This window comes from Siphateles boraxobius, unplaced genomic scaffold (genome assembly GCF_051911475.1).
Source record: "Siphateles boraxobius isolate OS27281-9 unplaced genomic scaffold, OSU_SipBor_1 56, whole genome shotgun sequence".
Taxonomy (NCBI): Eukaryota; Metazoa; Chordata; class Actinopteri; order Cypriniformes; family Leuciscidae; genus Siphateles; species Siphateles boraxobius.
This window is the reverse complement of record NW_027509182.1, coordinates 12,627,309-12,643,803: the sequence shown is the minus strand read 5'-3', so window position 1 is coordinate 12,643,803 and position 16,495 is coordinate 12,627,309. Positions and strand designations below refer to the sequence as shown.

Below are 16,495 nucleotides of genomic sequence, written 5' to 3'. Positions count from 1 at the left end.
CTCCACTTACCAGAACCCAGCCAACATGACTGCTCCTCCACCTACCAGCACCCAGACAACACTAATCCTCCACTTACCAGAACCCAGCCAACATGACTGCTCCTCCACCTACCAGCACCCAGACAACACTAATCATCCACTTACCAGAACCCAGCCAACATGACTGCTCCTCCACCTACCAGCACCCAGACAACTCTAATCCTCCACTTACCAGAACCCAGCAAACATGACTGCTCCTCCACCTACCAGCATCCAGCCAACATAGCTGACCCACAGCCTCTCATCATTGGTCCTCACATATTTAGTTTAGTATGATTCCTTATATAAAGTAGCAGTACAATACACATTTAGCACAATACTTTATTGCTGGCTTATTTGAAACATACCTTTTGTTTTCATTCTCACCATGGTCCCTGCAGCACTCCTGACCTGCATCATCACTGATGCTCCATCACAGAACAGTCCTGTGGCATCACTAATCCTCCATCTACCAGCGCCCAGTGCATATATATAAAATACACGTTAAGTATGAGTACTTCTATAATAAAGTAGTATTTCATAATACAGTTCTGGTATTTAGTATGATTCCCCATTAAGCCTAGTATGCTTCCTTTTTCAAAACTGCGCCCCTATTTTAAGAGTTTTTTTGTTGTTGTCCAAAATTCATCTGAGCTGAAATATAGACAGGTAAGTGTTAATAGTCAATTGAATCTCAATGCCTAAAAGCACTCAACTCATATGTTTTGCAAACTCAATTCACACTCAATTGATATCAATAGGGTGCACTTTATTATTAAGGAATTTTATTATTTAATACGTGTAATAGGGAACAAACTTGATATTCTCATTTTTACCACTTCCACCCACCGCTGTCACACATGGTCAAACGTTATATTTAAATAATATAACTTACCTCACCCTGCAAAACATAATGTTTAGACTCCGTTTCTCTAATTCCAAAAACGATGGATGAAACTGAATCAAGAGAACAGATTTTACAATTAATAGGGTGTTCGTTACTAACTCTGTCCAGCTCCAATCCTTGCCTAATCTGTTAGTTATCTGATAACATCCCTTGTCTCCTAATTTAATGAGTAATACTCAACTATAAGGTTTTAATTTACAAGTTATTTTTATTTAGATGTACTGATAATATACAGAATAAGATAATATTATCCTTTAACCTTTTACAAGTGCGTCGCAAACGGTTTGTTCTGCTGCATCTCTACGGCGCGGCATGTGTTTGCTGCTACTGCCGGAAGTAGATTATTGAGAAGCTCCATGAACCGCCATTGCTGAAAAAAAAAACGTTCCATTGGAGTCAATGGAGTTGTCGCAACTCTCTCTCTATATGGCTCTGATTCCAACATACCACGATTTGGGATGTACTAATTCTATTTTCGAATACTATAGACGGATAGTATGCGAATTGGGACGGACACAGTGTTTTCAATGTAATTTGGAAGTCCAACCAGTGGAAGCTGGATCTCAGGTGTGGTGTGTGTAGGGACGATGTGTAGAGACTAGTCGGACAGTGTTTGACAAGAAACCGGTAGTGTGTATATCGGCTGCAAAAATCCTGAAAAAAAAATCCTATGTTCACACCTGATTTTAAATCTACTTTTTATATATATATAATGGCGATGTTTGTAAACTGTAAATACTTAGAATAGTTTTTTTTTTTCCCTGTTGTTTTGGACATAGATACAATTTTTCACTGACATGTTTTGTATTTTTAAAAAGTTGGCCATCAAACTTTAAACTGTTGTGGGATATGGATATTGTTGATGTCTAAAAAAGTCCAAAATGTTGCTACTTGTTTCAGAACATTTAAAAGTAACGTTCTCAATATGTGGGCACAACGATACAATGTAACAAAGAATGCCACGACTGATTCTGATATTCCAGTAAGCTGTGTAATAAATTGCAATAGATTATTTCTGGTGGTCATTACTGAATTTTAGTTACGGTTACGGTTTGCCCAGTTCATCCCCTTCACTCACTCTGTTTGTGCCAGTGATATAGATGTGCCTAAATGTGCTTGTTTTCTGAAAAATAAGCCGTGAAATGGGATGAATATCACTATCATGGTAGGAGTACAGATGGGTGCATATTATTTCTAATATTCACAGCTCCAGCTCATGAAATATGAATGTCTGTCTGTGCGGTTTGTAAAATGACTTTTCTCATTGTTTCGTTTCCCCTCCAGCCAGAGCTGCTATTAAAATGATCCTTCATATTCAAGTGTTAAGTTATGTATCTTATCTGATTGATTTTCAGATTTGAAGAGTGTATGCTTAGAATGTTAATTAAAGAGTAATTTTAATTGATCAATTTTAAGTTTTATATGTGTGTTTGTTTTGTTTTATGAATCATACGTTTATAAAGTCTAGACAACATCAGAAAGTATCCTGATTCCAAATGAACAAAGCAGAAATATATTAAAGATATTAAAGTTTCTCCTGATTAATATTGATGTATGACTAAGGCCTCCTGAGATTAATTTTGCCATTGTTGAAATTAATTTGCTTTTAGACATGACAAAATATTTTTGTAATCTTTCAAAAAGCAACATTTTAAAATAATTAATAAAAACAACTCACATGAAGTCTTTTCACGTTATGTATTAAATTAGAATCTCCCAAAAATAATTGTCATCATTTATTCATTCTCACTTGTTTCTGCCATTTGGAGAAAAAAAGAAAGAGAAAAAAAGATAATTGAGAGTTTTTTTATATCGCAATTCTGACTATTTCTCAGATTTCATATTTTACATCTCACAGTTCTAGCCTTTTTGGCCTTATATCTTCGGTGGTTCTGTGTTTTCCATCACTACACGAGTACAGTATTTTTGAAAAGTGGTTTATATATATCCATGAATTAGTTGAATTGATTAGGAGAAAACTGAATAAAATTATCCAGGTGTAATACTTTATTATGTGGTACTAAATACATGATATATGTTATAGGCTTCACAATACTTGATAATGTTCCACACACACACACACACACACACACACAAACACACACACACACACACACACACACACACACACACACACACACACACACACACACACACACACACACACACACACACACACACAATAGGTTTTAAGTTAAAACTCCCAGCTAGGAACTCAAAATATAAGCTCAGAATGTCAACAAATAAGCTGGTGAGAAAAACGTTGCAAATGCCTTTTTTCATTTTATTATTGTTATTATTTTTAATTCTGTGGCGGAAACAAACTTCTGTACTCTCATTTCACTCTAAACCTGTATAATTGTTTTTCAATTTTGTTTACATGACTCAATAAAGCCCATTCCCCATGTAATGATATAAGTATAATCTCCTAGTCATACAAATGTACAAAAATGGTCCTAAAAATAGACTTTTTAATTTCGGGGTGCAAGGTGACATGAACATATATCTGTGAGATTGACGCAACGATCCCCCCAGAGTCCCCTAGTATCCGTGTCATTGCCGTTTCCTCATATCATCACCTCTGGAGAGCGGAGTACTTCTGTGATGCCGCTCAAGATAAGAGTGATCTGATAGTGAAGGTGTCGGAGACTGAACCAGCTCACACACTGTTCCCGGCACAAACAGTACTTTAAAAACCTCTTGTCTGGAGCGAATGCACGTGTGTTGAGGGATAGCTGAAGATAATCTGTCACTGTGTTGTGCTCTCTGCAGGGGAATGCAGCTGTCTGGAAGGTTATGCTCCTGACCCCGAGCATCAGCATCTCTGCGTTCGCACTGACTGGGGCCGCAATGAAGGGTGAGCGCTCAAACCTCTCTGTCAACAGGGCCAGCTAAACGCCAGGACAGCAGGGAGATGAGGAGGGGGAAGAGAAAGACTGCAACTCAGATAGATACGATTCCTCACCTCATGCCAAGTGTAGTAACTCCTCTTCCTGACTCTCGCGGCGCATGTTAATGAACTCGCTCAAGCAAACAGCTGTTCTAATAAAACCTCAGCACTTTCCACCCAGACTGAGATTTAAAATACATGGGCCAAGTTACACCTGAACATGACAACATGGGAAGATAAAGCTAAACCTTAGTACAATTACATGCACATTTCAGGGCGATTTACTAGCATTACTATTACTACAGGTGAGAAACCCCAAAGACTTGCATTGAAGGAAAGACTAGAATATTACAGACACGTCCCATTTCGCATATATATGCACAACAGGGCTCTCAAGTGTCACGCATTGAGCATGACAGCCACTCATTTTGTCTTTTGTCACGCACTCCCTCCACACATTGTATTTCTCACGCGGAAGAACTATTTATAATATATTTAATATGCCGCAGCGCCCAAAATTGCTCTGGTCGCGCCGCTCTCACTGTGGAACCGGCAGGAATCAAGCGCGTCTCCTCTGGTGTTGTTAGTCGAGCTACACAATAGCCAATCAGAAAATAACACTATTATATCTAGGTAAGATTGCACGTAACAACCAATGAAAAAAATTTAAATTGTCATGAAACAACTCCATTCCCGCAAACCCCCCCCCAATCCAAAATACACTTCATACACTACATGGATGAGTGCATAAATACATAGTGTATAAGTGCATAATTTGGGATGCAACTTGAATGTCTTAACAACTGTTTACAGTCAAACATCACAGTTTCATCATAGCAGAATAATAGCACAGTATCTGGCACTTCAGAACATGTCAATCCCTAGTTCAGAGGATCCAGTCTGCTTCTGGAGAGCCACTGTCATGCAGAGCTCTATAATCCTGAAGACCTTGTTTAGTTGGTCCAGATTTGTTTAAATTAGACTAAACTAGAACCGTGGTCCTCCTGGAGCAGGATTGGACATCCCTGCCATACTTAATTATTATTGCTATTTATGCTTTACATTAGGGATGCATGATATATTGGCCACCATATCGGTATCGGCCGATAAATGTTCATTTTGAATGCCATCGTTATCGGCTCAATAAAACATTTTCTCGAGATATTAAAGCGGATAAATAATGTACTAAGTCTGTCATAAAGGCTACATAAAATTATGAGAACATTATAATTGTGTGCTTGGGACGTGGCTTTTAATGGTGAGACTTTTGTTTTTGTAATCATGCTCTCAAAAACTATATAAATACTTGGATTTAGATTTTTCAGCTTATACAGTTGCCTAGCATAAGTGAACACACCCATGCTAAAGTTGACTAAAAAGAGGAATAAAAAATCATCTTTTGGAAATTGATCTTAATGCCTTAATTTAAAAAATGAGGAAAAATCCAACCTATAAGGACACCAATTTTCTTTGTAAATAAATACAGGTTGCATAAGTCAGGACAGAGATTGGCATGGGTAACTTTCCATAAGATCATCTCTCAATGCAAATCACACCAGCTATTAGGCTAACTGAAATAAAAACGTGCCAATCTCTAGGTATGATGAAGGGAATGTGATGATGTGGGATATTTTAATTCCAAAGGCCAAGGGAACCTTATTAGGATGCATATTATCCTGGATCCATGAAATAACTGGCCTTTAAAAATAAAAATATGCTGTCTCTATGGGAATTTAACATAGGGGTGTCCTGACTTATGCAACCAGTATTTTAAGGAAGAACATGTATTTATTTACGATACATTATTCATTCACAAATAAAATTGGTGTCCTTAAAGGTTGGATTTTTTCTAATTTTTTTTTTATTTTAATTAAGGCATTAAGATCAATTTATTTATCACTTATGCTATCCACTGTATATATTGGTTAGCGGCTGTCAAATATAAAGAACTATTGGTTATCGGTATGAACCAAAATGTTCATATCGGTCACATCCTCACTTTTCATATTTGTCAAATAAATGTGTGTGTGTGTTCCACCCACAGTCCATGGCCGTACTCAAACCTGGAGAGAGGCTATGACCTTGTCACAGGGGAACAGGCTCCAGAGAAGATTTTCAGGTAAGCACGACAGCAAAACCAGATCTGTCCTCTGAAAGACGGTCCCATGCTGAACCCGACAGTCCCTGGGGCGTCCCGGCCCGGGCAGGGCATTAGCCCTCCTCACGCTGAACACAGGACTTCACAGAACGCCTGCGGGCTTCACTGTGGGTTTCCTGATAGGATTTGCCCTAGGCATGTTCCACCTGAAACAGGAGTGAGTTTTACTGGAGCTCTGGGCCTCTCTCCGTTTTAGAGCAGAGTCACTCTGGATGTTCACGGCTCGGTGTATTTATTTTTCATGTGTTTGAGAAAACGGTGGCGGAAGAAAGGAAACGAGGACAGGTCACGTCACTTTAGATTTCTCAGTGTTTCTGTCCTGCGGGCGTGAGGGTCTGAAAAGCTTCTGCCCATAAAAGATCTGATGTAACTCGTCACATGCATTGCAGCAAGATTGACTGCCATCTGAATGATGCGTGTTGCTATCGATGGAAATATGTGGCTGTGTGTATTTCTGTAAAACCTGAAATACTTTGCTCCGGGTTTATTTTTGCTGCCCTTTTCAGGAGACGCATTGAAAATCCTGCTTCCCCCTATTATTGTTGAATCACGGAAGTTACTTTTGCCAATAAACCAGTTACTTTTGCCAATAGATTTCTATTCATTATGTATCATGTATCATGTGTCAGACAGAGAGAAACACAGGCATTTTAGAATAAGGCTATATGAGAGGAGGTCATTCCAGATTTCTCTGTTCCCCATTTCTCTATTTTCTCGTCCCATCATGCTAGCTCTGGGTTTCTCCTTCTTTTCCCCATCATCTCTATGCTTCTCCTTCCTCTCACCCCATCATGCCTATATGTTTCTCTGAGGTGGTACAGTAAGAATGAGCTTATATACATCACAGAGAGACTTACAACTTCCTTGTAAGCTTGAAAAACATTTAGATTATGCTTAAAATGGAGCTTATATGTCATACATACACATGGTACAATCCACTTTCCACATTAAGAAACTATTTCTCAGCGTTTACATTACATTAGTGGTATACAAAATGGTACATTTGCATCAGTTGAAACATTAACTTTCTTGCAAAGAGTATACCAACGTTACACATTTTAAATACAGTCATCATTGGAACATCTCTGCTAAGTGAACATTGCATACCTCTAAGTAAAATATAACTCTTCCAGCTCTCTGCTCAAGACACATGCACAAACATAGTCTGACTTCACAAAATACATTATGAAATTATGAAAATGAATAAATAAAAATAAAAAATAACATAAAACAGTAAATTTTTAGTCTTCAATTGTTATTTTTTTTGGAAAATGTCGATTGCAGATGCAGATTTATTACACAATCATGTCATGAAAAAAAGGTACATTTCTACAAAATGCTATTTCATGGAAGTTTCAAAGTGAAAAGATTAAATGATTAATGCTTTGAGTTTGAAAATAAAGCACCACCTTCACTAAACTTGACCCTAAACCTAACGCATATTGTTAACAAAAGCAAACAGGAGATTAAAACACATTTGCTAAAGCTACCATGTTAACTTGCTTCTACAAGTCTTTGAGCTGTTTTATCATGACTTGTGTCTCACGGACCCGAGCGCTTCACGAGTATCAGGTGAACTTCTGAGCAAGTTTACTACAGCAGAGAATACACACATATGGAGCTTATGTGATGCAAACATTAAAATATATTAGTTTACAAATCATGCACTATGGGAAAAGTGTTTTGGGATCATAGTATTCTGCACAGAAACAGTGAACAAAATTATGAATCAATTATATCTTCCTATAATCCTCATTTGTTTGAAAAGGAACAAAATAATGTGGTGTTCTTCAACCACTAGTGTTCATTTCAGCAGTGAATTATGTGTATGAAATATAGGCAGTCACATATTTCCAGTTATTTACACGTAAGAAGAGATGTGTCCCAAAAGATGAGAAAGATGCATAGTTTATGGTTTCTGAGCAATTAAGATTATCCAAAATAAGGTTATTTGATATACAAACTTTACCTAAGTATCTAACACCTGAATATATGGATTTCGGCCATTTTGTCTGAAACAAATGTGTGTTTTATGCTGGTCAATTGCATAATGTAATGACAATATCTCACTTTACTTCCCATTATTACACTGCCTCTTAATTAAACACAAAAATAAATTCCATTCTTTTCAGGCTATAAGCCTGAGCTTTTCTCTTTAGGTCTAAACATGAAGGCGAAAATAAATTACATTTATATCATCCATTCACTCTCTTCTTACTCACCCAAGCTGTCATCAGTGTTAACCACCGGACGACTCCAGCCATTTAGTTGAGCTGGCAGCGTTGACTGATAGTGGACTGAGGAAAGCAATCGATGGCCTGTGAAGTGTCAGCTGATGGGCTGGAGCGAGGCCTGGGCTATCACTGCCTTATTTATGAGTGGAAGTATGCATTGATCCTGAGTAATTCAGATGTGCCTGTCTCTACTCAAGGTCAGGAACCGGTGAAGCTCAGACTGCGGTGGAGCCCTCGTATCAGATCGCCATGATATATGATAATAAGGGTGGATGTTATCATACAAATTGAATTCCCAGAATATGGATTCATTGGTTAAATTAATATTGAATTAGCTTGATTTTTTTCAGCTCTTCAGTTACCTTGACAAAATAATGATGTTGCTGATAAACAAATGATGAATTTATGTATAAGTCCGCCATATAATATACTGTGTTTGTCGAACATGTGCCATTTGATGGAAAAATCCCCTAAAGTGAGAATATGTTCATGTTGATTCACGCCAATGCCATTCTAATCCAATCTGCAGGATTGATTGATTGATTGATTGATTGATTGTATTATATATTGATTTTATTATGATTGTATTATACAATTGTATTATGCGTGCGTGCATGCGTGTGTATGTGTGTGTGTGTGTGTGGAACTACACTTGGGTTGATTCAATAATGAGAAATAATTTTATTTATTTTTTATTTTTTATTGTAATTTCTGTTTACTGATTTAATTTAAGTTTAAGTTTTCATTTTTTTAACTATTATTTCATTTCAATTTTATTAGATTTTAATGTTATTTTGTTATTCAGCTTCAAAGTATTTTATTTCAGTTAGTTTTCTAAGCAACAATTAATTGTTTTGTTAATTTCCAATGTAATTTATTTGATTATATTAATTATATTAATTAATATTTTACATCCGGTTTATTTCAAGCTTTATATTAGCAAAATGGATTATTAGTAGTTTTAAGTTTTAGTGAACAATAATGACACTGACACCCATCTCTGACTCTTACTGTATCTTTAAGACTTCTGTATCCAAATTAATTGTGGTATGATTGGCTAAAACTCTTCACAAAGCTCTTTTATAGGTTGTGGGTTCTGAAATTAAGAGTTTTTATTATTTTGTGTATTATTCCTATTTTCCATTATGTGACCCATTTCTACTATTTTTTTTAAGTTATTATTGTTTTCTATTAAACACCTTTGCAAATGTCATTATCAAACAGCTAGTCTCTAGTTTGATGCTCTTTATTTGTGCATGTCGTGAAGAACAGATCTTCTCCTCCCAGGGTCAGGGTGGGTTTCTTGTAATAAGCAGCTCTTGTTTGTTATTATTCCAGCATGTTACTCAGAGAAAGTCATTGAGATTCATCTGACGCGTTACACTCTGTGTGTGGATGCCACTCTCGCGCAGGTCATCCTACAGTCTGGGTCAAGGCCTTTGGCTGCCAGTCAGCAAGAGCTTTGTGGTTCCTCCGGTGGAGCTGTCCATCAACCCTATCGCCAGCTGTAAGACAGACGTGTTGGTGACAGAAGACCCTGGAGAAGTGCGGTGAGTTAATCACAGCTCAAGAACACCACCTGTGTGAACATTATACACTGAACAATGGATACAGTATTAGAAGACAGAAATGCACTGCTGCTGTAACTGAGGGTTGACTGTAAATCATTCAGTATGGTCTGGATCATTTTATACGACACCATTTTTCTTTGTGAATGAATAATATATCATAAATAAATACATGTTCTTCCTTAAAATACTGGTTGCATAAGTCAGGACACCCCTATGTTAAATTCCTATAGAGACAGCAGATTTTTATTTTTAAAGGCCAGTTGTTTCATGGATCCAGGATAATATGCATCCTGATAAAGTTCCTTTGGCCTTTGGAATTAAAATATCCCCACATCATCACATACCCTTCACCATATCTAGAGATTGGCTTGGTGTTATTTCAGTCAGCCTAATAGCTGGTGTGATTTGCATTGAGAGATGATTGAATGGAAACTGCCTAATTTATATATATATATATATATATATATATATATATATATATATATATATACTATGAATCAACATGCACCAATGCTATAATTTTTCAAAAGTCAGATTTGTTAACAAACTAGTTTTCATAACTTCAATGAGCTCATTGTTTATGCATTAATTATTACATTGTTTAAATTAGTAAATGTTTAGCTAACTGTGTGATTTGTATATGTACATTTCTGAAATACATAACTTAGACATTCACCTTTTATAACAGAGCACTCTAAATTGTAATGTAGACTCGTGCATTTTCCATAAAGCTGCTTTGAAACAATGCGTATAGTGAAAAGCGCTATACAAATAAATGTGAATATATATATATATATATATATATATATATATACATTAACACACACAGATATTAGTTACTAAGTAATCAGCTACAATTTAACCAAAAGGAACCTTTTCATTGTACCTATAGCACTTATACTGTAGAGATACTCGGCTCACAGTTCTCAACCATTCATCAATCACCCAGAACACCTTAACAACCACTTTACAACTGCCTAGCAACACCCTTGCAACCAATAGAGCGCAACAGTCGGGTTCTGGAAGTAAAAACTCCTTTCATTACCTCTAAATTGATTTTTAACGATAATTTATTAGACACCCCTACTGTGAGCCACAATGTTGTTAATCGATGCTATTTGTTGCTGTTGAAGCCGTCAGCAATTACGCAGTTAAACTTGCTTACTTTAAAAATTAGCTTCATAATGTTTAACAGCGTAATCCGTGGTGAAAAACTAATGCTGTGCCAAAAATTCCACCAATCAGAGAGTCGAATCAAGCAAAATCCGCCAAGAGCTCTTAAGCTCCACCCACTCCCTTGAAGCGCTGTGAATGATGTAATCAAGAAGTCTCCCTATACTTTAAAATATAGGTATATATATATTTGTGTTTATATGCATATTTTGAATAAACTTAAAAGGGCTGCAATTCCTTACTACAGCTTTAAAAATTATTTTTATTGTGACCTTTTATTTTATTAATTTAATAGGTAACAATTATTTATTTTGGTTTGGTTCTGTATTTTATTGCAATGCAAAAAAGAGAAAAGAGAAAAATATCCTCTGGATTGTTTCAGACTTAGTTATTAATAGACTTGTCAAAGCCCTTTATATGACACTGCTCTTGCCTCTTTATTTCTGATAGCTCCACAGATGCTGTTGGCTGAAATATCCTCAGGGAAACAAGCTATTTACAGTATTACTTTTCCTTTCTTTTTTTCACAACCAAGCTGTTTTTGCCATTATTGTAAACACAACATATGCCAAGGTGTGCTAATATGGATCCGGTACAGACTAAGAACAGCGGCATCATGCACATAGTATATATATATATATATATATATATATATATATATATATATATATATATATATATATATATATATATATATCTGTGTATGTTAGTAGGCATTAGTGGCAGTCCTGGGGACACAGCTTTAGTTTGAAAGCTTAAAAGGGGATCAGTGTTGAAATGTCCAACTAACATTATTATTTTATATATATATATATATATATATATATATATATATATATATATATATATATATATATATATAATGATAATAATAAACCAAGCAAAATTGCAGCAGAACCTGACAGCTAGTGGTGACTATGAATTTTCGAGGTATAAATATATAAGATAGTTTGTTAGTTTCAAGTCAGATGACCCTTGTGAAAAAGTACACTTTATCACACTATTAAAAGAAATAGTAATTACAGAATTTTAAAAAGTTTAAATTCTAGAATTTTATGCTATTTATGTACAGCACTTTGGCCCATTTTGAAAGTGCTTTATAAATAAAAGTTGAGTTGAGTTAAAAATAATATAAATGCAAAGTGAATGTAATGTTATTAGAAACTTAATTGCATGTTAATTGCAATTAAATGAAAATGTAGTTATAGTTAATAAAACACAATTAGCTCAACTTTAGACTTTTATTTTTCACTTAAGTAGGTCTTTATATGTAATTTCATAATTACCAATAGTCTTTGAAATATGGTTAAAGTTACTGCTGAGTATACTAAAAGGCATTTATGCTAAACTAAAATGTAATTTATATTGAAACATGCATGTCATGTATTTAGATATATTTTTAATTACACATTTGTAATGATTAAGTTGCATTTTATAGCATATTTAAAATACATGTTAACTTTAAATGTAATATTGAATAACACTACAGTTAAAAATTTTAATCAAGTACTTTACATGTGCTTTAGTATGTTAGTCGACAAATCATAATAAGTGTACTTCTTTAAAGCACGACAAAAGATTAATAAAACATTATTTAAAATGTACTTTAAAAATAAAACTTGTATTTATTATTACAAAGTGCACTTTTAAGTGTGTTAAGAAACCTAAAGTCATACTCACTTCAAGCACACTTAAGTGGCATTTTATTCCATTAATATTATATTATCTGCATGTACAGTTTTTTAATAGACTTATAAGATTAAAGTACACCACAAGTGCACATTTAATGGATTATTATGTGGACTTCTTTTTCACAAGGAGTAGCAGATTTCAATCTGAATTTCTTCACAGCTGTGAATGCGTGTTTTGTGTTTTCTGTCACAATACTATACTTGACCTACAATAATTATGTATGTTATATATATATATATATATATATATATATATATATATATAAAGTTGCATTTAAAAATTATGAGGGACCACTGAATGGTCATGATGCTTTGGTCTAAAAGTGTGAAACCACAGATCATTAGCAGGTTTTATGAAAGCTATTCTGACATGTTACGATTAATGGTTGTTGTTTTTTTCATTCGATAGTAAATTAGTTCTTAAAAGCCTGCCAGTGAGGGAATTATGTTCTCGGTTGCAAGTACATTAAAGAAAATTTACGTAGTTCGAACACGTTACTGTTTCATGTGCCAAATAAGTAAAGCAGTGTGAATGTTGTTTAATCTAACACCATAATTGTACTTTCTATTTTTGTATCCAGTAGTGGGATATATTCCTTTCTCAGAAAACCCCTCATGCTCTCAGATCATTTCTGAGCTCTGATGATGGATAGCATTCATTAACATTTCAATTTCATCCCAGAATCAGGTGGTCATGTCTTTGCCCTTTGGGAAGTGGGGACAGTGACCTGTGATTGCTTTATTTGGGTTCCACCTGAATGTATATGAGCCTCGCTCTGCAGTGTGAGCGGCTCCTGTTTCTGATGCTCCGCTCCGGAGAGAGTTACGCGTCACAGCGCTTGGGAAAGTAAACAGTCCGAATCTCCTTAATGTTACTCGGTTAATACAGCTGTCAGCTGGAGGAGAGGTCATACAAGCCTGTCCAAATAAACTCCACCTTCAAGAATCAAAAGAAACGATGGAAGCTTTAGGAGACACAGCTGTGTCCCCTTCAAAAGAGGAAGATGCAAGCTTCTTGTGACTTAAAGTAGTTCAAATACAGTCAAGATATACTTTAAACAAGTAGTCAGCTTCACTACAGGTTGTTAACGGAATGGGGCAGTGTCCTTTTAATTAAAAGCAATCAGATGATATATTTTTAAAGAGGTAATATATATATATATATATATATATATATATATATATATTTGGCGTACAGGACGGCCGAGGGACGTGAGAGAACGGCGCGAGGCCGGTGGTGCAATTGCTAATGAGCCACACCTGTGAAGCACACCGGTCTCGCATCTCTCACGGAGGACGGAAGCATAAAGGAGGAGCGACGACGTTGATGACAGAGAGAGGAACAGGCCTGTATTTTAGTTGAGTTTTGGTTTTTGTATTTATGTTTTATTTTAGCCAGCATTTGTCTGCGAGGGGCTGCTGACCGTTATGTTTATTTTGGGTAAGCCAGCAGTTGTCCGCGAGGGGCTGCTGGCGGTATTTTAGTTTGTTTGGTTTATTTTAATAAAGTATGTTTAAATGTTCGCCGGTTCCCGCCACCTTCTTCCCTGAACATTGCTACACTGGTGCTGAAACCCGGGAAGGGGGAGGAACGCGATGTCAGAGAGTCCTCGCCGCTGTGAGGAATCCGCGGTGCCATCGAGCATGGTGCGCGAGTCGCCGCCGCTCGCCATGGGCCGGAGCCTGCTGCCGTCCGCCAGAAGGGGAGGAGCAGGGAGCGGTGGAGGAGCGGCCATGGACGCTCAAGGCGGTGCGCTGGAGTGAGTTGCCGGTGGGACGCTCGAGCTCGCTGCCGGCCGCCTTGGTATTGAAGGGGCGGCTGCCATCCGGGAGGGAGAGGAGGAGTCGCCGCCGCTCGCCGTGGGCCGGAGCCTGCTGCCATCCACCAATGAAGGGGAGGAGCGTCGAGCCGTCCACCGAGGGCTACCCAGCGTCACCGCCAGGCACCACGGAGAAGATGGCCCAGCTGGTGGAAGACCAGATGGCAGCGCGTTGTAGGAACCGGACCAAGTTTTTTTTTTCCTCTCTCCCCTCTCTCGATCTGTCGCTCCTCATGCTTCCGTCTCCGTTTCCCTTGGCTTGTCGGCCCATACCCCCAGGGATCGCCGCTGCCAGGGGGGGGGGGGGGGGGGAGTAGGCACAGGCTCGGGTGTACCCCCCGGCCTGTGAGGGGCGAAGGGGGTATGTGGCGAACAGGACGGCCGAGGGACGTGAGAGAACGGTGCGAGGCCGGTGCTGCAATTGCTAATGAGCAACACCTGTGAAGCACACCGGTCTCGCATCTCTCACGGAGGAGTGGAAGCATAAAGGAGGAGCGACGACGTTGATGATCGAGAGAGGAACAGGCCTGTATTTTAGTTGAGTTTTGGTTTTTGTATTTGTGTTTTATTTTAGCCAGCAGTCGTCCGCGAGGGGCTGCTGGCCGTTATGTTTATTTTGGGTAAGTCAGCAGTCGTCCGCAAGGGGCTGCTGGCGGTATTTTAGTTTGTTTGGTTTATTTTAATAAAGTATGTTTAAATGTTCGCCGGTTCCCGCCTCCTTCTTCCCTGAATATTGCCTATATATATATATATATATATATATATATATATATATATATTTTTTTTTATCAATGAATATCAAAGTGAAACCATTAAACTAGATGATATATTTACACTTAATATAAAAAAGACACTATTTGATATAACATATCAATTCATATTTCACGGTAATAGTCGTAAAATGCCACTCCAGGGTAACAATCTGTGAACTGTTGAAGCAAAACCAAGCAGAAAATAATGTATAACGGTCGGTTACTGAATGAATGCAAGTCCGTAAGCTATTTTTGCCCGACTCAAAAATTACTGTTTCAAAATGAAAAATTTCAACGTGTTTAAACCTGGAGCTCTACTAATGAGTTTGAGACCCTGGTTTTCTACCCTGTACGCTGAAACAATCACGAGGCGAAACAGACAGCAACATAGTGTCGGCCCAGATCTGGCCCACATCTGGTACATGTAGATTTCACACGGCCCAGATGTGGACCTGATCTGGGCCGACACTTTGTTGCTGTCTGCGAATGTAACTTTCACGATTCACCAAATCGGTGGGAGGAACATATCGAAGGTTGTTGATTTTCCTCCCACCGATTTGGTGAATCGTGAAAGATGATACGACCTTACTTGTGGAAAGTGAAAAGGACTTAGAAAATCTGGTCCGAAGGGTCAAAGAAGAAAGCGAGCGCATGGGACTGTACCTTAACATCAAGAAAACAAAGGCAATGACAACAAAAGGCAACGGCACAGTTCACATAATAATCAACAATTAAGAAATTGAATAAGTATATAAGATATAAAATATAAGTATAAGATTTCCTCTTCCTTGGATCCAAAATTGTCCTCAGCGGCGAATCGAGACCGGACATCAACTGAAGAATTGCACTTGGTCGCAACGAGATGCAAGGAATTGCAAAAATTTGGAAGAGCAAAGAAATTAGCCCCACAATAAAGATTTGAGTCAACACAATCGTTTTCCCGATCTCCACATACACATGTAAAATCTGGAAACTCAAGAAGGGGGACAGAAGGAAAATTGATGCTTTCGAAATATGTTGTTGGAGGCGCATATCATGACATCAAAGGTCACAAACAAGTCGATCCTAGAGCGAGTCAAAACAAAGATATCACCAAACAGCAGCTCTTATACTTCAGTCATGTTGTGCGAGCTAATTCCTTGGAAACAACATTAACAGTTATTGGGATGAGAAGAAGAGACGTCAAAGAACACGTTAGCTGGACATAATCAAAGCCGACATGGACAGTCAAAGATCATAAAGCATGGAGAATGATGATCCATAAAGTGACCGAAAGTTGAC

At 37.4% G+C, this 16,495-nt stretch overlaps 1 protein-coding gene across 2 annotated transcripts in view; it reads left to right on the top strand.

The window, feature by feature from the left end:
* The window catches only part of astn2 (astrotactin 2), a 433,109-nt gene that overhangs the window by 204,638 nt on the left and 211,976 nt on the right, over positions 1 to 16,495 (top strand). For both annotated transcript variants that reach the window (XM_077206841.1, XM_077206840.1), the window contains 3 exons: positions 3,698 to 3,782; positions 5,860 to 5,934; positions 9,620 to 9,757. In XM_077206841.1, coding sequence (XP_077062956.1) covers positions 3,698 to 3,782; positions 5,860 to 5,934; positions 9,620 to 9,757 — 298 coding nt within the window. The remainder of the gene's footprint in view (positions 1 to 3,697; positions 3,783 to 5,859; positions 5,935 to 9,619; positions 9,758 to 16,495) is intronic.